The 27,208-nt window shown below is 38.3% G+C and overlaps 1 protein-coding gene across 8 annotated transcripts in view; it reads left to right on the top strand.

Moving 5' to 3' along the window:
* Positions 1-25,599, top strand: part of tiam1a (TIAM Rac1 associated GEF 1a) — a 303,246-nt gene extending 277,647 nt beyond the window's left edge. For 7 of the 8 annotated variants that reach the window (XM_041211695.1, XM_041211693.1, XM_041211698.1 and 4 more), the window contains 9 exons: positions 768-876; positions 1,193-1,372; positions 12,936-13,054; positions 16,549-16,657; positions 16,975-17,033; positions 19,828-19,933; positions 22,332-22,419; positions 22,531-22,736; positions 24,376-25,599. In XM_041211695.1, coding sequence (XP_041067629.1) covers positions 768-876; positions 1,193-1,372; positions 12,936-13,054; positions 16,549-16,657; positions 16,975-17,033; positions 19,828-19,933; positions 22,332-22,419; positions 22,531-22,736; positions 24,376-24,863 — 1,464 coding nt within the window. In that variant the 3' untranslated portion in view covers positions 24,864-25,599. The remainder of the gene's footprint in view (positions 1-767; positions 877-1,192; positions 1,373-12,935; positions 13,055-16,548; positions 16,658-16,974; positions 17,034-19,827; positions 19,934-22,331; positions 22,420-22,530; positions 22,737-24,375) is intronic. The other variant, XM_041211696.1, reaches the window with a different exon arrangement.
* Positions 25,600-27,208: the final 1,609 nt, after the last annotated feature.

Below are 27,208 nucleotides of genomic sequence, written 5' to 3'. Positions count from 1 at the left end.
CTTTGCCCTTCAGAATAATGCTGGAGTTGTGAGTGAAGAGAGTCTCGTAGCACTGCTTAACGTAAAGTCAGATATGACAATGAAAGGTGAAACCGAGTGTGCTGCAGTTCTCAGCCCTTGGATTTAAAACCGTGAAAATGACATCTCTGCTAGGGAAAAGGCAGGGTGGCAATGGTAAGTGTGGGAATTGAAAGGAACTGTTGAGCAGCTCAGTAGCAGAGCTGGTGATGGTGGGAAGCTACAGAAGGAAAACATTCGAAACTGAGGTTTTGTATAGAGGGGAATGCCTCAGATTAAGTGACTGAAATGAAGCGAGGGTTCAGTTCGGGAGCCAGTGGAGGAGCAAAGTTTTAGCTTGGAGTCAGCAATGGGCAAATAGCCACATGGTGTGACATTTGTGTATGGATAGGCTAATGTTTTTGGGCAGTGATAGAGCAAGAAAATAGGCTGAAGGATAGACAAGTGAGCAGAGCAGATCAGCAAGGCCAGAAAGTGAGCAGAGCAGCAATTCTTGTTCAGAAGCCAGAGGAACAACAGCCAGAGTGAGAGGAATCTTAATTCAGAACAGGAACCATTGCCCTTCCAGCCAGTGTATGTATTGTGAAATTAGAATTGCTTTGTCAAATAAGTCTCTCAAAGTTCCAGATAACCTTCAAACCAAATGTAGACTTTGCAGAGTGAAAATTCACTTATAAATATCATCCATGTATATTGGCTGGAAATGTATTAATCAACTGCTAATGGATAATTTCATGCTCCTCTTGCAGAAAGTCCTGTTCTCATTGGGTGGTTCATTTCTGTATTATGCTGATCGTTTTAAGCTATACAGTGCATTCTGTGCCAGTCATACGAAGGTTCCCAAGGTTCTTGTTAAAGGTAATTGCATTACAACTTAGTACGTAGTTTAGATTGCATGTCTTACATCATCATGAAAGCCTTATGTCTCTTACACTAATGATAAGCTTTATGTTCAAATATTCATTGCTTTTAAGGAATGTGTAAGCATAAAATTCAGACCATCTGTATATGAAGAATATTATAATTTGAACTGAAAAAAACAGGTGCTGTTGAAGATTCTACTCCTTCCTTTCTAAATATAGAATCTTTTTAACAACTTAATATTTAGTAGTTGCATGATTTTTTTTTTGTGCATTCTTCAACTTCTGTTCCTTTTTATACTAATTGTGTTTAGCCAAAGTTAACCCAGCCTTTAAAGCCTTCCTTGATGCCCAGAATCCTAAACAGCAGCACTCATCAACTTTAGAGTCCTACCTGATCAAGCCTATTCAGCGTGTTCTGAAGTATCCCCTTCTGCTGAAGGAGCTGATCTCTCTTACAGACTCAGACAGTGAGGAACATTATCATCTAACTGGTAAGAATGTGTAGATTGTATATTTAGTCCTCATTCATTGTCCAGGTCTTTATCAACAGGGAACAATTATCTTGGGTTACTTCATACCTGGTTGCATTGGTGCATCATAAGAGAGCAAGTTATAGACTAGCATTGGCAGAAGCTTGAGAGTAATGATAGGATGTGACAGTGAGGGTGGAGAGGGAGGGAGAGTGTGACAGTGGAAGGAAGTGAAGATGCAAGAAAACGTAAGGGAGAAAATGCTTGTTGGTCAGTGCGGGATGCTAATGAAAATGTATTATTGACTATTATATTATTAGATTTGTTATGCTTTGATTTCTGCCACACTTACTCAGGATTTTGCATGACACAGTTTTTCTTTCTTTCAGTAGTGCAAATCATAGCTCATTCCTTAAGATCAAATCCTGCATGGTGATCTTCAGTTAGACATTGCTATTACATTTATGTAGAATAGTACTGATTAATTTTGCTTGAACAGGAACAGAAGTATGCCATTTAGCCCATCAAGCCTGCTCCGCTATTCAATTAGATCATGGCTGATCATCTATCTCAACACCACTTTCCCATGCTATTTCCATATAACACTGAAACATAATTCATTGAATTGATTGTGTTGTATGTAGAAAATGCTGAAAGCAAGTGAATTAATTATTAAATGTTAATAAGATAATACTGAATAGTTTAAAGCAATTGGCTCACAATGGCTACATATCTTTGTCATTAAATTACCTATTAAGTACATTGGTCATTGAATGAGTCTAATCAACCTACTGTACAAAGGATTCAGAAAATTTTTCTTGGGTTAAATATTTAATTTAATTTCTATATTAATTTTCAAAAGAGATAGTGGTCCAATATTCCTTCTAGCTTCCATCCTCCCCCAACCCCATTGGGCAGGAGGAATGCATTGAAAGCAATGCTCATTATTATGGAAGTTTATGGAAAGGGTGAAATTAATTTTATATTCAATTTTTTTTTTTCAAATGTAATTCCTTTAAATGGAAACTCAGAAAATTTCAGTAGATGGCCCTGTTCCCTTTCTGAAGTGTTGTGTCTTACATGAATTGTGTATATTGTGGATTGCTGACATTTCCTGGAGTGAGTTTTGTCAACACTGCAAAATGAAACAATTGATAGCTTGCACACAAACAACATTGCTGGTGTAAAATTTTTGAACTGGTTATTTGTGGTATGGGGAAATTTCATTTTGAAGAATATACTTTATTTTCACCAAATAGGTGGATATTATAGATATAGACAGACATGATCAAAAGGTACATGGGATGCATTGGTTCTTGTGCCTCTTATGATTGGGGGATTGGGTCATTGGAAAGAGAGAATAAATTGGGACAACCTGTCTGAGTTAGACAGTAGCGATATGAGGCTGAATGAATATTCTGGAGTTTCCTGTATTACATTTGCTAATCAGTGAGTGTAATGCAGAGATTATCACCCAGAAATCAAATAGAGTCTATGATGGGTAGATTGTGTGCACTCTGTGGAAAGAGGTGGTTAATATTGTCTTTTTAACTTTTTTCTTGAAATTTATTTTTTAAAAGTGGTGGGGTTGTACTTTTCTAATGCACGCGTAAGGGTGAGGTTATGTTTATCAGTATCTTAGAATAAATTTTTATTTTTCATAGAGATAATTGTAATATAAAGACTAAAATAATGAATGTTGTGAAAAACTGAGAAAAATTCAAGATGCTGTGCTTCTTTTTTGAAGCAGCTTGCTTGAAATTAGCCAACCCAGTGCAAAATCTGCCAAATTTCAAGTGCAAAATGCACTTAGTGCATGAAAGAAAAATACTGCGGGTGCTGGAAATCTAGAACAAAAGCAAAAATACCTGGAAAAACTCAGCAGCTCTGACAGCATCTGCGGAGAGGGATACAGTTGACGTTTCGAGTCCGATGAAGGGTCATACGGACTCAAAATGTCAACTGTTTCCCTCTCCGCAGATGCTGTCAGACCTGCTGAGTTTTTCCAGGTAATTTTTGTTTTTGTTCTGCATTTAGTGCAATTGTATTTCTGTAGTCTTTTGAGCTATTTTAAAAAGCATTGTGCCGGAAGCTGATCCATCGCAAAAAATGACCACACATCCAGACTAAACTAATAACCATTGCAAGCTTTGTCAATTCTGCTCATTTGCAGGATCTTTTTGGTTATATTTTAGCTACATTTTAAAAGTTGGTGTTTCTTTTTAATTTACAAAGAAACTGACTATTGTACACCAACATAATTAGCAAATGGTTCTGTATGTTTTTTAAAAAGTCATTTTCAGTTACTTAAAACCAAGTTGCTCACGGATAGTGAACTATACAAAAATTAAAAATGCTTATTTTTTGTGGTAAAGCCATTTCCAGCTGTACCTTGTAAACATTCCTAAATATTATCAAGGATATTTTTTAAAGCCAATTTTATCTTCAAAATAACATTCTAAAATGCTGCCCAATTTCGGTGGTGCATGGTAGCTTTTACGTTCGGCAGTATGCAAATGAATTTAAGTGGAAACTTGAGGGAAAAGTACACTTTTCAAAACAAGCACAATTGTGGGTTCAATTTGTACTTGGATTACCGAATGCGGCCAAAGTTGAAATTCTACCTAAAGTGCTTAACAAATTTTGAAAATAATGAAAAATGTATTTAATTTTTATCAAGCAATTTATTTTGCTCTGATTGATATGGATTGAGGAAATGCATAATAGATTCTGTTGGGTATAAGTGACAATTTTTTAAAAATGCTTTCGCCGCATCTATTATCTTGCTGAATGAATTGCAAGATTTCAAAACACATTGAAACTCTAATGTTGGATTTTGTCTATGAAAGAACTCACTTTAGAAGCATTGACACTTACCTGTATCATTATATCTGTAGATAGGGCTCTGCCATATTAAAAGGTCACACAATGTTAGATGTTGCAGCTGCTCCAACTATATCATAGCTGAACAGTTCAGCTTACAGTTCAATACTCTCAAGCTATTTGGTGCCAGCAATTGTTGCACAATAACTTACATTTGAGGAATATCTTGCCTTCCGTGGGGAAGTATAATCCTTGTTGATATAAAGAAATATGCAGTAGATTTTTAAAATGCAGTGTTATTGTTCCGTATGACTTGCTGAGTGCAATCTCTCAACTTTAGTACATGCCCATTTTTGGGCCCAATCATCTCCAAGAATTTTAAATGTTTTCAGGGTAGACCACAGATAATGAGCAGTGTACAGTTTATCCCATACCCAAGAGATATGAAAAAACCTAACAGCTTGCACCCACTTCTCAGCTAAAAGAAATGTAATTAATATCAGACCCAGCTTAGTTAAAAGCAAAAAACTGCAGATGCTGGAAATCCAAAACAAAAACAAAAATAAAAATACCTGGAAAAACTCAGCAGGTCTGACAGCATCTGTTGAGAGGAACACAGTTAACGTTTCGAGTCCGTATGACTCTTCAACAGAACTAAGGAAAAATAGAAGAGATGTGAAATATAAGCTGGTTTAAGGCGGGGGGAACTGGGACCAAGTAGAGCTGGATAGAGGGCCAGTGATAGGTGGAGATTGCGAAAAGATGTCATAGACAAAAGGACAAAGAGATGTTGACGGTGGTGATATTAGCTAAGAAATGTGCTAATAGTTGACATTAAGGGTAGGAAGCAGGACGAGCAAAGTACAGATAGCCCTAGTGGGGGTGGGGTGGGGGAGAAGGGAGCGAAATAGGCTAAAAAGTAGATATAAAACAATGGATGGAAATACATTTAAAAATAATGTATTTTATTTAAAAATAATGTATTTTATTTTAAAATAATGTATCTTACTTTAAAATAATGTATTTTATTTAAAAATAATGTTATTTTATTTAAAAATAATGTATTTCCATCCATTGTTTTATCTCTACCTTTTAGCCTATTTCGATCCCTTCCCCCCAATGAGGTAAAAATTGAGAGCTGTAATGGAGCTAGTATCTTACTTGTGTGCCGATCACACCCTTCCCAAAACTAATCCAGTAGAGAAGCGACAGCTAATCAGTTGAGTTGTCAGCTTCTCTGCCATGCAATTTGATTTAGTTTACTAGCTTTTGCTCTCCTGTCCTCATCTCCCTCCCTAGATCCCTTCTCCTCCATTTGCTCATCCTGTCATCCCCTCACCTCCCTTCCTTTCTCTCCTTCCCTCCCTCCTCCCCATTCCCTTTCTCTCCCTCTCTTTGCTTCCCTCCTCTCCTCTTCGTTTCTCTCCTGCCCAGGTCCAGTTATCTCCCTGCCTCGAACTATGTATTAAAACTTCTTTACCTGAACCCTGCACTTGATCTCGACTCCCCATGTGTAACACAATGGATATGAAATATTGTTCTGATGAAAGGTCGTTGACCTAAAACATTAATTCTGTTTCTCTGCACAGACCTGCTGAGTATTTCCAGCATTTTCTGCCTTTATAGAATATCCTTGTTGGTTTGCTTTACACCTTACAATTCATTATACTTCTACTATAAACAACCCTGCAGTATTAACATTGCAACAGAAAAACAACATACAAAACCTGTGGCACTTATAGAGCTTTTTTGTACATGGAGTTTCCCTTGCTCCCACACTCCATTTCAAGGGAGCAAACTTGGCATGAAAACCACAGAATTACCCTTTGGCTAAATGTTCATTTAATCTGGGCCCTTAATGAGGCTAAAGCCCAAAACAGATGCACAGGACTACATAATTGTAGCTTAGAATGATTGCTCTCCCAATATGTATAAACACAAAATGTACCTTATAGTTCCATATCCATTAAGGTGATATACAAAGAACAGTATGATCCTGTATTCATATTAAAAACAACAAATTAGTATAAGTTATCATATTTAAACCTGCTTAGACTCTTGGCAAGTTGAGGAAAATATCTATTTCCCTTAATTACTGAAATAACAGAATTCTGTTCAGTTATTGTTATGTTTTTCCATTGCCTGTCCTTTTAAACCTAGCGCCAGTCTATCTTACTATTATTATCATTTTTATCACTGAAATATTATGACCAAAAGCTTCTCCTTACGTGTTTTTGTCTTTTGGATGATTCCAATGCTGCGTTTTAGAGGTAGGTTTAAGTTTAGAAAAATTAGATTTTGTTAATTGAGAAATGTAATGGGATGTTTTCAACTCCTGTCTGAAATGAGTGCAAAGTGACATCCTTCCGAAGCCTGCATTGGGAAGCTCGAGACATCATCAGGCTTGGATCTCATTTGAAAGTAGCCAGCAAACTGTAGGCGCTAAATGGGCACTCTGCTGCTCGCTGGTTATGAGAGGGGGGGCAATGGTTAACCTCCATTCTGAGCCAATGGTACGTTGTATCTGGGATAGGAGTCAGTGGCCAATCCTGGAGATGGCCAAAAACAAGCAGTAAGCCATGTGATAACTGAAATCCCAAAGACATTGGATTTCCATTGAACAATGTGACAAGATCATTGGAAGATTATTAGCTCAAGCCAAAGATAAGTCAGTGGAAGTTTCTTCTTATCTCAGAAATTATACAGTAATTACAAGCTCAGAAAGCTTTAGTCAAACTGGATGTTTCCTGAACAAATACTTACATAAATCTTGTGCAGTAATAGTTTTGTGAAAGGAGTCCACGGTTCTTCTCCATCAATAAAAAGAAGGTTTTGAACAAGACTGTAAGCTGTGCAGAAAGGAGAGTATGATGTTTTTGATCTTGTAAGCAAAGGCTGCACAATGTTTTCACACTTTCAGAAATAATGGTCATGTCTTATCAATCAATCTAAAAAAGTTTTCAGGAGTTAAAATGTTAGCCATGGGAATTTGTGATAGATTTTTATGTATTCAGAAATGGTGCCTCACATAATATTTTATTCATTTTTAACATTATATGAAATCAGGAGATTACATTGATATGTTAGTCATAATATTTTCAGTTGTATATCAAATCTAATATCTGATGAATTAAAAAAAGTGTAGGTTACTTCATTGCCATTTAACTTCATGTTACTACAGAAATATTGTACATCCCTGCACTACTTTATAGCATTAACTGAAGCTAAAAGATATATTTCCTTAGTAAGTATACTGACATTTTAGACAGTTTTCATTTGTCACTTTAGAATGACCAGCCAAATATTCAGTTTATTAGAAGATTCAACATGTTTTATCTCCTTTTCTCCATAAGTTGATGACTAATGTTTGGTTCCCTGGTCTGCAGTGATCTTCCAGAATTTTGTCCAAATGATCATTCTTGATCTCTCAATCTAGCACTGTGAATCTGGATTTTCTCTGGAGTATGATGACAAGTATCAGATGATACTTTATATTCATGGGACAAGGGCAATAAATATAGCCTCCCCAACATAGCCTATCCCTAGTTGCACTGAGTAGGTGATTGTGGGCCTTCTCCTTGTAGTGATGTTGCTCCTGTCTTGGTGGTTAGGTTTTGAGGAGTCGGGAGGTGAACCATTCATTGCAGAGGTCCCAATCTCTACATTGTAGTGATGAGCACTGCAGCTGAAAGCCCCTTCAGTAATAGGTTTTGTGAAAGAAACCACGTGGTGTTTGATGAGATGCTCCACAAGATCTTAGCTTATATTTGGTTGGTCAACTAACATCTGCCCTGACAGGGCAGTCCATAAGAAGAATTTGCTTCAAATGATCGAGGGCTGTATTCCGTATCAGTTGGTTTATGGGAGAAATCCAAAAACACCTTCTGTGATGTATGATCATCCCCCAGCCTTGGAAGGGATTACAATTAGTTCCACCTTTTTTGTGCACTTTAATGCCCTACCTCCAGGGAGAAGAGCATTCATTAAGGCAGAAGTCTTAGAGAAAATTCAGTGAGCCTTAAGGCATTGCATAAGACAGTCAGAAAGAAATTTTAATCCTGGGGTTTTAATATTCTATAAAGAGAATGTCAGGAAGAGTGGAAAGGTCTGGATAAAGTGATAGGGTGTGATGGGAAGACAATAATTCTTCAGCATAGTAATCAAACTATTAGGGTATGTTCATCTAGATTAATCAGGATTGATTATAAACTTGCAATATCTGAGCAATTAGTAGGTGGTGATGAGGCACCTGCACTTCACATACTTGAGTTTGACAGTTATGAGGAGCAGAATATGGTAGATAAGGGGCTGAATGACAATAGACAAAGCGAAACTGATGTATAAGATAGGGCTTTTTTTTCATCAAAGGACAAATACCAAAAGCGCTAAGGTAACCTGCATACCAGAGGGTCCAGAGAATGGGGGATGCAATCATTGCAGGGAGAGCAGGGCAAGCCATTGGCAAATTCAAACATTGGCTAAATATTCAAGATGATGGACAAGAGGTAAGACTTTTGGACTGACAATGGGGTAAAAATGTGGAAAGTACAAAAACACATGCAAGATCCCATTGTAGATCTGGAAGTGACTCTGACCCTAGGAAAAGATCATATGTTAGAACAGAACCTCTGGGAGGGAGAGATCATGTAACAGTAGACCAAAAAAGATAGGGGGGTTAGTGGAGGCTGCAGTTTGACCAGAATAAGGACTATAGAACAATCAAGGAATGCCACTAGAAGTAGAAGCCCTTATGAACGGGATATTTTGGTGACTACAAATTAGAAGATAAATCGATAAGAGAAGCAAAACAAATGTTTGATAATTGGAAAGAATTTGGTGTCTACCCTGAAGTGCCAGAGAGGGGAGAGTCAGCCTTATCGCATAGTTGGATGTTTACGGAAAAAGCACTTCCTCATGGGACTTATAAGACTAAAGCGAGACTAGTGGGTTGGGGTTTTGATGAGGGGAATTGATGACCTAGATGTTAGAATGGACTCCCCATGGCAGAAAAAGTGATCTTGAAGATTTTCTTAGCTCTCTTAGCTACATATTCATGAGAATGTAGGTCGATCGATATAAAAGCCCCATTTTGCAGGGTGAAAAATTTCTAAGAGAAGTATTTACAAAACCACCTAAAGAGGTGAGTGATGTAGAAGGGAAGCTGTGGGAATTAAACAAATGTATTTTTGGATTGAATGATACGTCGAGGGTATGGTATTTTTGGTTAGGTCTGTTTGCTGAAGCAGTTAAGAAGCTTGATTGGATAGTTAAACTGGCTGTGCACTCAGCTGATGCCAGTTATGATATATTGGAACTTAGTACTATGATGAAACATACTACAGTGAGGAGGTTCTGAGGGCAAATAAAACATGAAAGAAATTCAATTCGTGGAAATGCATACTCAAGTTTCCAGCTTTGGGTGACCCTAAAAATGTGAAAATAATCCTTTTTACTGATACTTCCCACATCAGTCTTCCAGATGGGTATTCAGATACAGCCTGGTTTATCATCATCTTGGTGGGTAAAAATGGAAAATGTTGTCCCTTGGCCTGGGAAGCCAAGAAAATAAATGTGGTTAAAAGTACCCCAGCTGCAGAAACACTGGTGCTAGTGGAAGTGATAAATATGAGATTGTTCTTATCCTATACAAGGGACAATCCGAGAAAAGTTTGCCCATTGAATGTTGTGTGGATATGTGTTCTCTTTGGGATAATGTTCATTCGCCAAAGAGTGTTACTGAGAAAAAGTTGTGATTTGACCTTGCTAGTATAAAGAAAATGTTGGAAGGAGTAAAGAGACCTCTAAAATAAAATGGATCAACACAAATCATCAATTATCAGGCTGTTTTACAAAGAGGAATGCTTGCTTCAAAAAATTGTTGGAAGTCCTAGAAGAGGGACTTGTGTTATGATGAATTGTAAGAAATATGGAAAACCTTTTCTTTCTTGGTTTGTAATTATTTAAGTATGTTACAAAGCTTTTGTTTAAAGAAAGGGGAATCTGTTAATGATTCATTGATTATGTTGTTAAATATACACAAATGATGGGCATTGTTTCATTAAGGACTGAGAGCACATATAAAGAGAGTCAGCTGGGACAGCAGGTGGATAGTTAGGAGGCAGAGATCTATAATGCTACCTCCTGGGAATAAACCCGCTCTGAAGGAAATGATCTGTGTCTTGTTTCATACTTCAACATCCGTCTTGGAACCATTTAACATGCAGTCTGTGAATCCTTTGACTTTGGGGGATTTTGTTACTCTAAAATTGCACTTCCTTGTCACCTTGCTGCAGGTTATCCATGAGGTGGTAAAGTGGCTTGTTCATGCAGCACCACATCTGTGACTTGCTTTATATCAGTACATAGTTGATTGATTAATGTTAGTGATATCCTCAAAGGCAGTCTGGCTAGCATAAAAGTTCAGGGCATTTGTCTATCAAAAGCACTGAGATGGGTTGTACATCTGTTTCAAGCTTCATAAGATTTACAATCTAGCATAACTCATTCATGTCTTACCCTGTAAAGCATTATTTCTGTAAGTACTGCTCCTCAGACAAGGGGAAATAAGAGTGCCTCAGTCTCTGCATGTTCTGTGTGTGGTATGATGGACAGAGAAGAGGAAATAAATGGCAGCTCTGCAACAAAAAGCATTCAAGAAAATAATAAAGTAACTGTCATCAGCAAAAATTTAAAGAAAATCACTAAAATTTCCTGAAATAAGCTTTCTGTAAATCTGTACAAAGTACCTGCTTGGCTTTTTAAATCCACTTCTACCTTTTACTGCAGCAACTAGCCACCCTGATCATTCAACATTATGCAGACTAGATTATCAGTGCTGTCGAAGTGGCCATAGATAGCTACAGCATAGGAGGAGGCCATTTGGTCCATCCGGTCTGTGCTAGCTCTCTGAAGGAACAATTCATATTGTGCCAATCACCCCGCCTTCTCCTTGTAACCCTGTGCATTCTTCCTTTTCAGATAATAATCCAATTCCTTCTTGAATGCCTCTATTGAAACTGCCCCCACCACACTGTTAGGCAGTACGTTCCAGATCCTAACAGCTTGCTGTGTGAAAAGGTTTTTTCTCCTGTTGCCATTGCTTCTTTTGCCAATTACCTTAAATCTGTAGCCTCTGGTTCTCGATCCTTCCACCGATGGGAACAATTTCCTAAAATTTCCAGAATTATTACGGTACAGAAGGAGCCCATCTGGCCCTTTGTGTCTGTATCGGCTCTCCAAATGAGAAATTCACTAAGTGCCATTCCTTAGCCGCCTCCCTATAACCCTGCACATTCTTCCTTTTCAGGTAACAATCCAATTCCCTTTTGAATGCCTCAATTGAAGCTGTCTCCACTAAACTCTAAGGCAGTATATTCCAGACCTTAGCCCCTCACTGTGTGAAAAGTTTTTTCTTCATGCCGCTTTTGTTATTTTTTTGCCAGTTACTTGAAATCTGTGCCCTCTTGTTCTTGATCCTCTCACGAATGGGAACAATATCTCCCTATCTACTCTCTCCAAACCCCTCATGATTTTGAATACCTCTATCAAATCTACTTTCAACCATTTCTTTTCCAAGGCAAACAGTCCCAACTTCCCAATGATTCTCGTGAATCTTTTCTGCAGCCTCTCTAATGGCTTTACCTCCTTCCTAAAGGGTGGTACCCTGAACTGGATGCAGTACTCCAGTTGAGGTTGAACTAGTGTTCTTTACAGGTTTGACATAACCTCCTTGCTTTTGTATTCAATACCTCTATTAATAAAGCTCATGATACTGTGTGCTTTATTACCTGCACTCTCAACCTGTCCTGCCATGTTTAATAATTTATGCACATATACACCCAGGTTCCTCAACATACATCCTTTAGAATTGTACCCTTTATAATGTCTTTCTACCTTCATCCTCCCAAAATGAATCACTTCACACCTCTACATTAAATTTCATCTGTCACTTGTCCTCCTGTTCCACTAACCTGCCTATGTTCTTTTGAAATTCTACACCGATGGGAAATGGACTATGTAGCCACATCATTGTCAAATTATTTACACGTGCATGCTTGCCATAGGACTGGTGCTTTCATTGTCCACCAGAAATGTAGCAAGATGATGGGCCGAGATCTAGTGTAACGATCCTCACTCATTTTCCACCTTGCCTGCCCAAATATCGAGATACAACACAGAAAATCCAGGCTTGATTCAATAGGCTATTCAATGATGAAGGGAATCATAACGGAGCATGTCCTGTCTTCCCCTGAAATCATTTCCATTCCAGCAAGGGACCCCAATAGTGATCACGAATGAGATTTATTTTTTAACAGGAACTTTTTTACTCTGCATCCAGGCCTTTTTGTTTTATTCATTTTATGGGATGTGGGTGTCACTGGCTAGGCCAGCATTTATTGCCCATCCTTTATTGCCTTTGAGAAGGGCAATTAGAAGCCCTTGGATACTGAGACTAGTTATAGTGTCCTACCCTATTCCAACTCAAAAGGACTAACTCTATAGAGGTCAGGAATGGAAACTGCAATATCCCTGGCCTGTGTACCACACCACAATGCATATCTTTTCACCCAGCAATCCCTTGCATTCTTATTAGCAAATTATTCTACAGGGGACAAAGCCTTCTGTGAATCCAATTCAATTACTGTGTGCCAAAAAAGTTTTGTTGAAAATAAATGCACTGCTTCTTGTACAGCTACATCTAAACAGTAAGTGCACAAATTGCCTTTTGAAGCACACTAAAATCCTTTTTTTTAACTTGCAGTGGCAATGAAAGCCATGAATAAAGTAGCAAGCCACATAAACGAAATGCAGAAATTACATGAAGAATATGGTGCTGTGTTTGACCAGCTAATATCTGAGCAAACTGGAGAGAAGAAAGAGGTAAGGAAAGTATTCAGTTTAACTTCCTGGAACACATACACAGTTTGTATATAATTTCATTCCTTGCCAACGCCCCAAATGACATAAGCTAGACATCTTCATCCCTTCTCTTTATTGTGTTGAAATGATAGAAAAAACTTTTCCACAAATGACATCTGTACTGCCGCATTAAAATAAGTGTTTCATCGAAGTGTTTCCTTCAGTCTCTTATTTCTTGGTTCTCCTTATTTCTTGTGCGGGAGGCAACCTGCTTTTGAAGAACTAGGTTAATAATGCCTTAATATATGACTCATTCTTTTGTCGTAACCTTTCTTTAGATAGCCCTCTACAAAAATGTGCCTTTAATCCCTTCTTAAAACTTTGGTTCCTGTTAAGCATTTGTACATGCACATAACAGTCAGATTGTGCAATTTATAACATTCATTATAATAAAACAGATTATTTAATTTATTATCTTTTATAAAATAAAAGTTTGATTCCAGTTGTTAAAAATTCTTGAGATATTTAATTTTATTAGCTTCATATTGCCCAGGAAGTGGCCAGTGAACTGACCTTATTATATTCCAGGAATCATCAAGCTTATCTGGGAAAGTTAGTGGTGGGAGAGCTATTTACACCAGAGTCTTCAGCAAATCCTCTAACCCTGGTTTTATTTATAATGAGATACTATGTTAACTGAAACTGGAGCTATGTAAAGGAGTATAAGCAAGATAATTCTCTGTTCAATTAGAGGAAAGTGCAATCAAATGGCTCTCATGTCAAGTAATGTATTAAACCTGCAGATATCAACAATGTTTTTAAAAGATTATTTAACAGAAAAGTAGACAACATCAATAGCAGCTACTAGTATTTACATAGTGCTTTTTATGTAGTAAAACATCTGAAGGCACTTCACAGGGACATTCTAAAGCAAAATTTGATAACAAGCCACATTAGGTAATATTAAGGCTGATGGCCAAAAGCTTTATCAAAGAGGTAGATTTTAAGGCACATCTTAAAGGAGGAAAGAGAGGTGGAGAGTTTTAGGCAGGAAATTCCAGAACTTAGGATCGAAGCGCCTGAAGGGAAGGTCTGCACTGATGATGGAGCAAATAAAGTTGGCACTGCTCAAGAGGCCAGAACTAAATGAGCTCAGATCTCTTGGAGGGTTGGGGGGCGCTGGAGAGATTACAGAGATAGGGAGGGGCAAGGCCATGGAAGGAGTTGTAAACAACAGTGAGAATTTTAAAATTGGCTGTTGCTTAGCTGGGAGTCAACATTGATCAATGAGCACAGGGATAATGGGTGAACGGGAGTTGGCGCAACTAAGGATGTGGGAAGAGTTTTGGATGATCTCATGTTTATGGAGGGTATGTGGGTGACTGGCCAGGACTTCATTAAAAAGTGGATGGGGGCTTCAGCAGCAGATGAGCTGAAGCAAGGGTGGAGTTGGGTGATGCACGGGACTACTTTGGAAATTGGACAAAATATAAAAAGCACTATCTGACTATAACAGAAGTACTATACCTCCTGCCACCGCAGTGAACAGAAGTCGGTGCCGCTGGGGTCATCGTTGTCAGCCTGTCCTGGGACAGGAAGTCCACCTCTCCTTGTTGCCCCACTTGTCGCGTCAATCGTCACCCTCACTTGCTGCCTCTAGCTCGCCACTTCGCTTACTGCCCCCTTTCGCTGCTCTGCTTGCCACCCCCTTTGCTGCCACGCTTGCCACTTTGATTGCCACCCCCTTGCTGTTTCTTGCTTGCTGCCGCTTCATTTGCTGCCCGCTTGCTGCTTCGCTCGCCGCTCCGCTCACTGCTTCGCTTGGGGAGCAGGGCAGTGAGTGCTCAAGTGTTGGGAACAGGATGTGGGGCAGCGAGGGGGGCGGCGAATGAGGCAGCAAAGGGTTTGGGAGTGGGGCAGCAGTAGGCAGGCATCCTGAATAGTGCTCTTTAATGCTGGCACCAACCTGCAGTGTCATTAGCAGCGACGTCACAGGCACTGCGATTGCATGTGCAGTGAGTGTGCCCCCTGCAGTTGCGGTGGTGGCAAACACAGCCTAACAGAAAAAGTTAATTGAAACAAATTTGTAATTCAAAAATGAAAACCTGTTACTTTCCTTCACCTACACCACTACTGGCGAGTTGAACTGAGTCAAAATGGTCAAAGGTTGATGGCAAACCATTGTTACACTTTTAATTGACTGCAATTAATTGAGATGTTTATTATTCCAAAATATTGTGAAACAAAAATTCAACTAAACTAATGTGGTCTTTATAAAAGAATAGTTGATCTGGTCTGGTAATGCCAGATCCCCAGCGATAAACATTTAATACAACTGTCGTCTCCATGGCCCCCTAGTTAAGCTAATTGCTTTTAATTGCTCTTGCTCATCCTCTCCATACAAAAAGCATCAGCTTGCAATTATTTAGCACCTTTATGTACAAAAATTCCCAAGCGCTTCACAGAGGAATAAAGAGAGCAGGCTGGGTAAGTAAGCTTACCGATGACCCAAAATTTGCTGGAGTGAGGCATCTTATGACTTGCCCTGTTAGTTTGACTTGTTCCTAAACCCTTCAGCTCAAAAAATGATTGTCTACAAGGTTGGTGGAATGAGGGCAACAGGGCAACTTGAACTTTGGTGAACAATGGAACGATCAATGAATTTTAAATTTGAGAAATAAACAGAAGAAGGACAGAGGAGGAGGGTGAATGTAACTTAAGATACAGAAAGAGAAATAAAGAAACGAGAAGATAGATTGGATTAAGGGAAAGAAAAAGACAGAGGAAAAGCAAGAAATTTAAAGAAAAAATAAAATTTGACATTTTTAAGATCTCCAACAATGAATCACTAGTGAAGGAATGATATTCTATACTTCTAATTGTGCACCCCTTGTGCAAGAGAGATTGATTAGCAATCGTTAACAGGTATCGTGTTGTTAAAAGGGTACTTAAGATTTAATTACTTGATTTAACTTTCCATGGCAAGTTTAATGCATAGTCAATGTGGAAATGCAGCAACTTCCTGAACATGGGAAGGTTGTGTGCAAGATGCCATTTCCACAAAGCTATTTGGAGTGGTACAAATAGCCTGCAACTTGTGGTAGTTTGCAGTTTACAGAGTATGTTTTCCTCACTGCATTCTGCTGATTAATTTGTGCATTAATAACTGTGCGTCTTTCAGATGCTGGTAATTTTTCAGCAAATTCTGGATCTTTGTAAATTTTTAACAAGTTTGTATTTTCTTTGGAAAAGTGCCTAAAAATACAAAACAATCTGGAAAATATCAACCTATACTGTTTAATGTAGCTTCATACAGGGTTAGTTAAGAAATAAAAATTTAAGGCATCTGTGATGGCAATCATAGGTTTAATTGCCCTACTTTCCAAATAGAAAACTAATGTGGTTACAAAAACTTGCGGGAATCACAGCCCTTTGTAAGATCAGTGAGTGTGTGTTTGCATGCATAAATATATACCATATGTTATAAATAAGTGTGGTATCTTCTTTATTTACAGGTTGTGGATCTTTCAATGGGAGACCTTCTTTTCCATTCTACGGTCACTTGGCTCAATCCACCTGCATCTTTTGGGAAGTGTAAAAAAGACCCTGAGTTAGCAGCATTTGGTATGTTGCAATTTAAAGGTTTATTGTGTTTGGGCTTCAGAAATGCAATTCAGTATAAATGGCTATAATTACACCGTATTCTTGGGAACTTAGACCAGTGTGAAATAGCCATCTGAAAGGGGTCTGACACCTCATGAATCTAGTATGCTCAGCAATCTGCTGCATTAGTCTGCCAATTTTACCATGATATAAGCTCAAAACCACTTTGCATTGATGCAGAACTGACAGACTAAATGCAGCAAAAGAATTTCAATGTACAAGATTTTGTAGTTCTACAACTTCTCTTTCAGTGATATTTACTTTACTTTGTTTTCTAGTGTTCAAAACTGCAATTGTTCTTGTATATAAAGATGGTTTCAAACAGAAAAGGAAACTGGTAAGTTCTCTATTCTAAATTACAATACACACTTAGTTTTATGAGGTATAGAAGTTTCTATTTGTTATACTTAATTATTAAATACTTAAAAATAATTATATATATATATATATATATAAGCATTTTTATTTTGGTTTTGTAAAACAGGGCATGAAATGTTTTTAGTGAAATTATGGCAAGACAACATTCCAGTGTTTTGCTAAAGAATGAGTGGCCAAAAACTGAAGTTGAATTATATTCAATAGCAATTAAGCCTAGAAATATTTCACAGAACAAAAATGTTGTAAATACCTAAAACTATTAAATAGGAATATGACTTCTACAAGCTACATTAGTTGAAAGTTAAAATGAACTAGTTCACCTCAGCAGCCATTGCCTGCTAAATAGTCTGTCAAATAATCTCAGCAAGTGATTTACGGAGACAGTTTTACTTAACTTTGATAAAGTTTGTTTAATTACATTAGCAAAACATCAGAAAGTGCCGACGTTCATTTTAGAGCAGTTTAATGATTGTTTTGAATAGGATTTCTGTACTTTTGGATGTCAAGAATGACTTTTGCACAGATGGTATGAGCAAATGTGTGGTTTTGTAAGCCTGTAAATCTGGCCATGAAGCAACGAAATAACCCATATATGAGGCTGGTAAACTCTGCAAATAGGAGCTGTGTAAACCAGTTGTGTATGAAATGAGCCACAAAATTGTGAGAAGAAAAGAACAGTTAATTTAAAAAATGTTAATTGTGTCCTCAATAAAGGATTACTTTTCTGATATGGCAAGCTTCTGTATACACCCTTGGTATACAATGTGAAGTTTGTTAATAACAGACTTTTTAAATTGCTACTTTGTTTGAATAAAGAAGGCAATTACAATCACATCACCCAGTTTGCAACTTAGACTTTTAGTACTTAAGGAATGTTGTGCAGGCAAATTATTTGTGCCATAAAGGAGAGTATGAAGGCCAACCTATTTTCATTTCTGAGGATACAGCATGAGCTGCAGCTTTATGTGCTCAAAACCATTTTTTGAGTAATGTTTACGGTCCCATAGGCAGTGGGCGTCATGGTGGGTGTGAGCAGGCAATGTGTGAACCAGTTTGCGTTTGCGATTGCCGCTGCATGTTGGGAACCTAATTTCAATACTTTAGCATCTCATTATAAACCCAAATAATGCTCCAGCGCTGGATTACCTGGGCACCAATCACGCCGACAACGGTACGTAAGCAATGTGCACCTGGCGACCTGCACTTCGCTCGGTACTTTGAGGTTTATTTGCCTACCTTGCTTCGGGCAGCACTCATGGTCATCAGCGCCAGGCTTCGCAGGCAACACCATATCACTTTTAGGGGTGCTCATGGGCAGGTCCCTACCTACTGAACCAGCCATAAGGCAGGAGTGGCATTTCAATGCTGCAGGGCTAGGGCTTACTAGGGGAAGGGGGAAAAGTAGCTTCAGGCAAGGGGAGAGGCTGCGGATGAAAGCTGTATTGGGGAAGAGGAGTACCCAAAGGTGTGTGTGGGGGCTCATGTTGATCTGTACAATTGGCCTCAAGATAGTGACTGAGGTGGCAGCCTCCAGAGGAGATGAGGCCAGGTGGCGATGTGAGGGTGTTTGAGAAAGAGAGTGGTGATGTCTCTTGAGCTGGCAGTGAGTGAGATGCCAGTGAATGTGATGGCCTTGAGTTTAGAGTGATGAGACGGTAGCCTTGCCCTAGCAGCACAGATGAGATCATTCATTTGTTTTCTGCACTGGATGGCCAACCTCTTGTGTGCAGCGTTGAAACTGACCACCTTTGCCATTGCCTCCCAAGTGGAGTGGTGAGACTGATATGCCTCCTGCGGCGAGAACAGGAGTAGAGGACATCGCGGCGGTCCTCCGTGGCATCGCAGGGATGATGTCCCAGGGATGCGTCACTGAATCGGGGGGCTGCGCTCATTTTGGCTTTTGGAGCCACGTCTTCACTGGAGCAGTCCTGGGCTGCAATATTGAGGAGTGTTTGCACGGCTGCAGTTTAAATGTGGCACCCAGTGTGAGGAAGCGGTGAGGTAATGGCGTTGTGGGCAAATCTGAGGCCTTCTTCCAGTGAGACGGCGTATTTCCTGTGGTTGCATAATTAATGAGGTGGGAAGTGGATGATATGGCATGAAAACCTGCTATTGCGGTCGGTGGGTAAAATGTCTTTTTTCCATGCCCACTACCGCAAATCTGGGACGATTCTGCCCTTTGTTAATAATGGGAAGGGAGAGATGTTAAATTGATTTTTAGTTCTAATATAATTTGGGTGAGAATATTTCTGAAATGTTTTCCTGTTGGTCATTACACAATTAGAAAAGGTCCAAATTGATGAAAGCTTGGCAGGGCCTCCATGTCTTTTATCGGTGTGGCTCAGAGCTTGGTTTTATGTTGATGCATGATATGCAGTATCTTTGCAGCACAAAGCATGCCCTCTGATATTGAATGATGAAAAGTACTAGAAATTGTGATCAGAAGAGAAGGAAAAATTGAAAATGTGTAAACTGAGAAATTCTATAGTTATAGCTACCCTTGCCTGCTTTGTTTTTTAAAATTTTTTTTAGACAATGTCATTAGTACAGCTATTGGAACCTTTTCATGCAAATCTGTTTTTGTTAAGTTACTCAGCTTTGGCTAGTTGCTAACTTTTACTTTAGCATCTGTTATTTAAATCATCACTTGGAGCAGTTATTAAAAAACATTCAATTAAGCACATTTGCTTTTCTAACATTGCTTGCTTCTAGTAAAATTTCAGCATAAAATGTCATCTTTCCCTATGTAATAGGGAAACATTTCTCAGAGAGTATCTGTCTCAGATGACCGGGATCCATTCAGATTTCGTCATATGATTCCAACTCAAGCCTTACAGATTCGATCAGTTACCACCACAGGTATGGAAATAGTATTTTGTGTTAATACCTACAAAATAAAATAGATGAAACACTAACAAGCTTTAAGCTGTAACAGTGTTGTGCTGAACCATTGTGGTGTGAACCGATGTTCAAATATCAATTTTGCTTGGCATTTAAGATTGCGTGCTTCCAGTTAGGTAAGTTTTACAAGTTTTCAGCTAGATTGTGGTAACAAAGCCTTCATCTAGGGAAGAAAAACATTGAGAAATCTATTCATCCCTACATAGTTCACCACCTATCTTCATTGAAGATACATTTGTAAAGGTATGTTGCTCAGATATGGCTTCTCAGATGAATGAATTCAACATGAACTGTAGAAAGAAAGTGGAAACATCAAATAATTCAATTCCTTGAGGCTACCTTGTCACGTTTTGGGGTCCTTTTGCTCCTGATAGTTTATGCTATAAAGGCATAAGTTCAAGGTGAGGGGCAGGATGTTTAGGGGGGATGTGAGGAAAAACCTTTTTACCCAGAGGGTGGTGACGGTCTGGAATGTGCTGCCTGGGAGGGTGGTGGAGGCGGGTTGCCTCACATCCTTTAAAAAGTACCTGGATGAGCACTTGGCATGTCATAACATTCAAGGCTATGGGCCAAGTGCTGGTAAATGGGATTAGGAAGGTAGGTCAGGTGTTACTCATGTGTTGGTGCAGACTCGAAGGGCCGAAGGGCCTCTTCTGCACTATGATTCTGCTGTCATATTTTAGGTATTTTCATAAAGGAATTCTCACTCCCCACATCCTTGAGACTGTTTTACTGCCTTGATATTTAGATAACAATAGCATAAGGCCACAAGATATTAAACAGAGAGCTCAAGATTACTTCAGGTACTGGCTCTACCTTTCTTACTTTTGAAAGTGGCAGCCTAACACTTAACCTCATATTAGACTTTAAATAGAAACATGGAAACCAAAGTTGCTGCCGTCATAAGGTCTAAACCAACAACTGATCTGCTTTTGAAGTCCAATTGTTGGTCCTGAGCTGCCCAGCAATAATTTGGTCTATTAAAACGGGTTTGTTTCATATTTTGAAAAGAATTCCAAGCCCACCCCCTGGTGGCAGTGTGCTGTCAAGAATTATTCTGTTCATAGTTCAGGCAATAAACCCACCAAGATTCATTAACCACACTCCCACCCAAATAATTTTAGATAAATATTATTTCTGTCAAGTAGAAATTAACAGTCATAACAGGACTAACATTTTCTCACGTCCACAAATTACCTCTGATCAAACCCAATTTCACTGCTTTAACCCTATTGCTGTTGCTGCTCTTTCTAATACCACTACCCATACTAAAATCATAAATACAGTCTGCATCAAGTGCTATCTGCAACTCCTACAGACATCAAAGCTAATAGATGAAAGAAGCAGGTGAAACTGGCTACTCATAAACATGATGTTTCATTTCATAAAATCATACCCATCTGCATCTACTTTATGAAATTAATCTGGGGGTTTGGGAGAGACTTGACCTGTGTGTTTCGTTTGTGATTAGATCATTGGCTGCTTGTGCTCCAATCAACTTCAAAACCTTTGTCTTTTTCACAAATCCTTCAACCAGCCCTAGCTCTACAGCTTTCTCCATTCCTATAACCAGCCTTCTGCTTCAGGCCTCCAACTCTAGCTATCTGTGCATGCCCCCTCCATCTGATCCGCCATCCATAACAGATTCTTTCAACTGTTTTGGCTGTACCCTGTGGAGTTCTTCCCTGAACCACTTGCCTTGTTACTTTCTTCCCTCCTTGAAAATATCTGACCCATAATCTTGGCCATGTCTCCGAGCACCATTACTACTCAGCAATTCTGCTTAGTGAAAGATCCTGGGAGGTACACTACATTAAAGGCTCTACATGAATGCAAAAAGCAGTCATTGTCCTGCTGTTTCCTCCAGGGAAGAAACTGAGGGTGAATCTTGGACTGAGGCTGTGTTCATGTAGAGAGGAGGATGAAGGTCAACTTAACCTGTATACACTGGAATTACTTTTCCACGCCCTCTGCCTTCCTTAGTTAGATGGTGAGCAATATCCTGTTGAATGAGGCTGAACTTTAATTGAAGTAAATAACTATCCTTTTCTTTTTCTATAGTTTGACACCATATCATTGATTTTTGTGACCAAATTCCATATTTATGACACAAACTGATTTAGAAATTCAGCTGGCTGTCAGATACTAAAATTACAGACACAGCAGCAAGCTGAGGAATTATTGCTAATGTCTATAAGCAAGATTTGAGTTGAATGAATGTCATTGTCTTTGCTACTTAAAGGTGCATTGATCTTGTCCTTGTATCACTAGGTGGCCCTATAGTTATATGAACCCAATCTCCACCTCCCGAAGCCACAATTCATAATCCATTGCTTTTATGTGCTTTTGTCTGTAGATGCAGAGACTGACTGTGTCTTTGAAATTGTTCACACAAAATCTGAATCAGAAGGAAGACCAGAGACAACCTTTCACTTCTGTAGCAGGTAGTTTGTTGTTACTATTGCCTGATTTCATTATCAAATGTATAGAATTTTATTGTTTAAATATTTTTAAAAATGTCTTCCTATAAATTGCACCTTTCTGGAAATTTTCAGTACTCCTGAGGGCAAACGGGATTTTATCAAGGCAATTCAGTCTATACTACGTGATAAACATCGAAGGCAGCTTCTAAAAACTGAAAGTTTGCCACAATCCCAGCAATACATGCCTTTTGGAGGAAAGCGGCTATGTGCACTGAAAGGAGCAAGGCCAGTTGTGAATCGAGCTGGTAAGAGTTCTAGGGCTCAGAGCTGTATCAAAGGTATTGTTCAAACTGCAACATGTTATAAAATGTTCCTGTCTTGTGTCAGTGTGTAATTCCATTTTTGTGAAAGTACTTTTCAATGCTTCTTTGTTTCTGAACAATGAAACCAGTTTTACAGAAATCAAGATAGTTTTGTCCCAGTTTTATCTTTCTCAATGTTATATTGAGACATTTCTTCCCAGATGTTTAAAAAACACACACATTATCCAGATTAAAATGCAAATTGTAGAACTTGTCAGCAAAAGTCGAGGTCTAAACTCAGTGGTGTATGTGGGTTGGTTCAAAAATTGCAGCAATTGTACAAGTTCAGGATATGGATGATAAAACTTAATAGTTGGTGTGATTGGAAATATGAACCCTTATGGGAAAAGTCAAATGGCAGATAATTGTCTGATTTATCACAAGATTATAATCTATACGTAACAATTTTTATCTATTAGATAAATGGAGTGTTTATTTTAAAATAGAATATATTTTCAAGAGATCTTTTGGACCCTAGAACAAACAAGAGGATATGCCGATCGGGCATGAAAGTGGAATTAGGGTCAAAGATCAGTCATGATCAATGGCGAAGCAGATTTGATGGGCAGTATGGCCTTTTCCTGCTCGTATTTCTTATGTTCTTATCTAATTTCTCAAGATTTTACTCTTAGTTATCAATGCTACTTAATTTTTAAACACACCTAAGCCCTTTGGCAGTACAGAACTTGAGTATTGCTGAAAAAAGAGGCTTTTTTTGTCAAAGCTTTTTGTCTTGCACTCATCAGGACAAATAGCAAGAAAATACCAATGTCATAGGAAACAACATGCTATAAATATGTTGTTTCCTGCGACATTGGTATTTTCTTGTGAATTGTCCTGATGAGTGCAAGACAAAAACCTTTAACAAAAAAAGTCCCTTTTTTCAGCAATACATCCCTAAGCATTAATCTATTAGTATTCTATATTTTCAATAACTGTTTATGATTGTACAAAATGAAGTAACTTTTCAAAGCAGTAGGAAAAATAAATGGTGTTTGGGTGGCTAAATATTGAGAGAGAATTTCTAGACATAGTTTCCCCAGTGTCTTGCCATAATCAAGGACAAAGGGTGCAAGCACCTGTTTATGTTCTCTCACTGGGGTTTACAATGATTTTCTGCCAAAGTTATGGCAAGAGACTGGAAAATCATGTGCAAATTCTACGTGTGTGTCACTCTAGTATGGCTCACTTTCACTCCGGTGTACTATCACCCTTTCTCTTCTGTTCAGTAATTATAGCACATTGTTTTCTATGAAATATATTAAGAAATAATATTGTCACATTATCTAATTCTTGTTTAAAACTATAGGCTAAAAATGACTTTGGAGATGTGACTGAGGGAATGTTTAAAGTGGTGTCCTTCTGGTTACTATGTTTATGCAGTTATTAATCAATTTATTTTACATGGGCTAACATTGCTGTAAAATAACAAATAAAAGAATGTTGTGCAAATGTGTTAAACAGTCATGCAGCAAAATTGTCAACGGTAAATCTAGGTTTGTTTGTGATTATATTCACATCTATGACTTGTCTATTAGATTATTGGCACATTTTGACTTTGCTCCTGGCAAGGTGTTGCAAGATCTAATTCCGTGTGTCTTTGTCCCTCCCTAAGTTTCAGTTCCCTGCAGAAGCTTAGGCAAAAAGAGACTATCCAGGAACAGATTCACTATTGATGCAGATGATCTATTTGGACATAGTCAAGGTAATGAATCTTCACAGTCACCACTGACCTGTAATGATACTGATCGTTGGGTGGAGGAGCAGTTTGATCTTGGTAAGTATGAAGAACAGGAAGATGTCAAAGAGACTGATATTCTAAGTGATGATGATGAATATTGCCAGTCAGTAAAAAGTTCAACACTCTCAAAAGAGTTACAAGAGCAGTTAAAAGCAATGAGTTTCACAAAAGATGGTCTTTGTGAGAATGGAAAACTAGCCATGCATAGAACACCAGAAAAATCACCATCAAAAGTGGCATTTACTACAAAGCAAAAAGTTGCAGCAGGAGCTAATGGTGTAGTGGAAAATAATGCAGCAGAAGTAATTTGGATAAAACGTGAAGACTTCATTTCAACTGAAAAAGAAAATGATGAAATCTAAAATGCAGACTTGTTTCTGCAGATATGCCTGCTGGGCACATTCAGTGCTAACTGTTCATAATTCCACTGAATTGGAGGCAGCTGGAACAATTCAGAAGCCATGCTTTCCTATTAAGCTCAATTAAGAATTGTTATGATTGAATATTCAAAAGTATGAACAATCTTGCGACTTCATTCTACACTCCTATAATGTACTGTCCAAAGGGCTTTAATGTATATTTATTATTGTTGCGGTGTAAAAATATAATTTCATTTTTAGTTTATTTTTAGGCAATTCACTGAACAAGCAAAACTATTGTATCTGTTATAAACTAACTTTGTACTTTTTACAAAACACACTGAAATCAATTGCACAAACTGGATTCCATCTATAATTGTTTAAAGAATATCCTTTTAGTGCAGAACACAGAAAAATGGTTACAAATCAGTAACCATACAACTATCACAGTGATATAAATCAGGTGTTTATATGAACGAAAGAACAAGCTGCAAGCCTTGAATAAATAATTTTTTTCAAACTACTTTAGGATTCATTACACTACCAACAAGTCTGATGGTACTTATGTTATTTCCATATTCATAATTGTACATATTTCCAGGCTTTAATGCGCACATCAGAAGTTGCCTAATATATTTCTTTTGTAAGCTGGAAAAAATTCTATTTTTATGTTTTTAGGTTCATTGACTTAAAGAATTGTAAATACTCTTCAAACATAATAAAACACGTGAAATTAGGAGTTGTCTTTGTCTTTGTGTGTTTACTTAAGTTGGCTTTCAGATGAGACAAGTGCTAGAAAGTATTTGCAAGGTTTTCGTTGTTGACTATGGTAGTACTCAGATATACAATGGTACCTTTCCCACAATTGACTTACGTTCCCAAAGCAGTAGTTCATCATGTCATTAGTTCTCTTACAGCACTTAAAACAGGATTTTCTGCTTCAGTAGAAACCCAGCATAAATTCAACCTGCCTGTTTGACCTACCACTGACCCTGTCAAATTTTCCGAGTTCAGCCTGGTAGGGTCCCAGTAGAATTCCTACCAATATTCCCTCTCTAATCTGCAAACACGTGCAGCAATCTGAAAGTTCCCGTGCAAAAAAATTAAATAAAGGGGCTGTTCACATAAAGCAATCACCTGCGCACTCGAAAAAATACAGAGAACGTTGATTCCTACTTGCACTGAGAGGAAAGTCTCAAGTGCCAGTATGAACCAGTTACCTCTGTCAAAAAGTGAATGGCAATTAAAATGTATCATTTTCCTGTTCTTTTCTGTGTTTGTAAATAGATTTTCCTTATATTTTTAAATATCATAAACAGGAGATTTAATTTAGTGGCGTTGAAAAGAGCGAAACTGCTGAATATACATCAGGGCCTATATTAACTTCTATTGACTGCATCAGTGATTTGTCATTTCAGCTGTGTTGTTGTGTAATACAAATGCCCTTTGATGCACTTTCATGAGTTCCTGCCTATAGGCATAATGGATATCTGCCAAGGATTAAATCTGAACAGCTTTTTAGAGAAATAAACACGAGTGAGAAACTGTCCTTGAGCATTGTGACTCTAAAAACAGCAATGTGCATATGTCAAAAGAAAAAATACTTCCACTGATCCAAATGTAGTTTGATCAATTGAATCTCATTGAAGCTTTTCTCTGCAAAAGGGGTATCTTCCTAATACTTTGTGGACCATGGAGCCATGAATACTTCGTAGCGCCCCAAAGATTTAGATGATAAATGTATCAATATTTCCCTTGCATGTCCATAAAGTCCATTGTGGGCTGAGGCACAGCAAAATGCCTTTATTACCCATTCAAACTGAAGATTTTGATGTCTGTGGTCATGGGAAATTGATTAGCTGGTCATAATCACTACCAAAGCTGAGATAGGAACTGTAGTATTGGAATATATGCTTATTTCCCAAGTACTCGTTTTAATCCAGAACCATCTCTCTTTCCACCCCCATATGTTGTTTTATTAAGGCAATTGGCAAGCTCGTTTTGACACATCATTAAAAAAGCAGCTGTTGTTCCTGCTACTTATGATGCATTAAAGATGAAAAGAGTTTTAATTACTAGAGCTCCGAAATCTGAGGCAGCTCTTTCCTATAGGTTTAAGCCATAGCTCAGTGATTGCACTCCAATCTGAGCTGGAAGGTGTGGGTTCAAGCCCCATTCCAGACACTTGAACACAAAGTCTCAACTGCCAATCACTGCAGTACTAAGGGAATGCTGCACTGTCAGAGGTGTCTTCTTTCAGATGAAACAAAAACCAAAGCCTTCTCTGTCCTCTCAGGTAGACATAAGTTGGTCCATGCAGAATTCTCCCTGGTATTTCTGGCCAATAC

Source organism: Carcharodon carcharias, chromosome 18 (genome assembly GCF_017639515.1).
Source record: "Carcharodon carcharias isolate sCarCar2 chromosome 18, sCarCar2.pri, whole genome shotgun sequence".
NCBI classification, from domain to species: domain Eukaryota; kingdom Metazoa; phylum Chordata; class Chondrichthyes; order Lamniformes; family Lamnidae; genus Carcharodon; species Carcharodon carcharias.
Note: the sequence above shows the minus strand (reverse complement) of the source record. Positions and strands in the feature narration are given on the sequence as shown.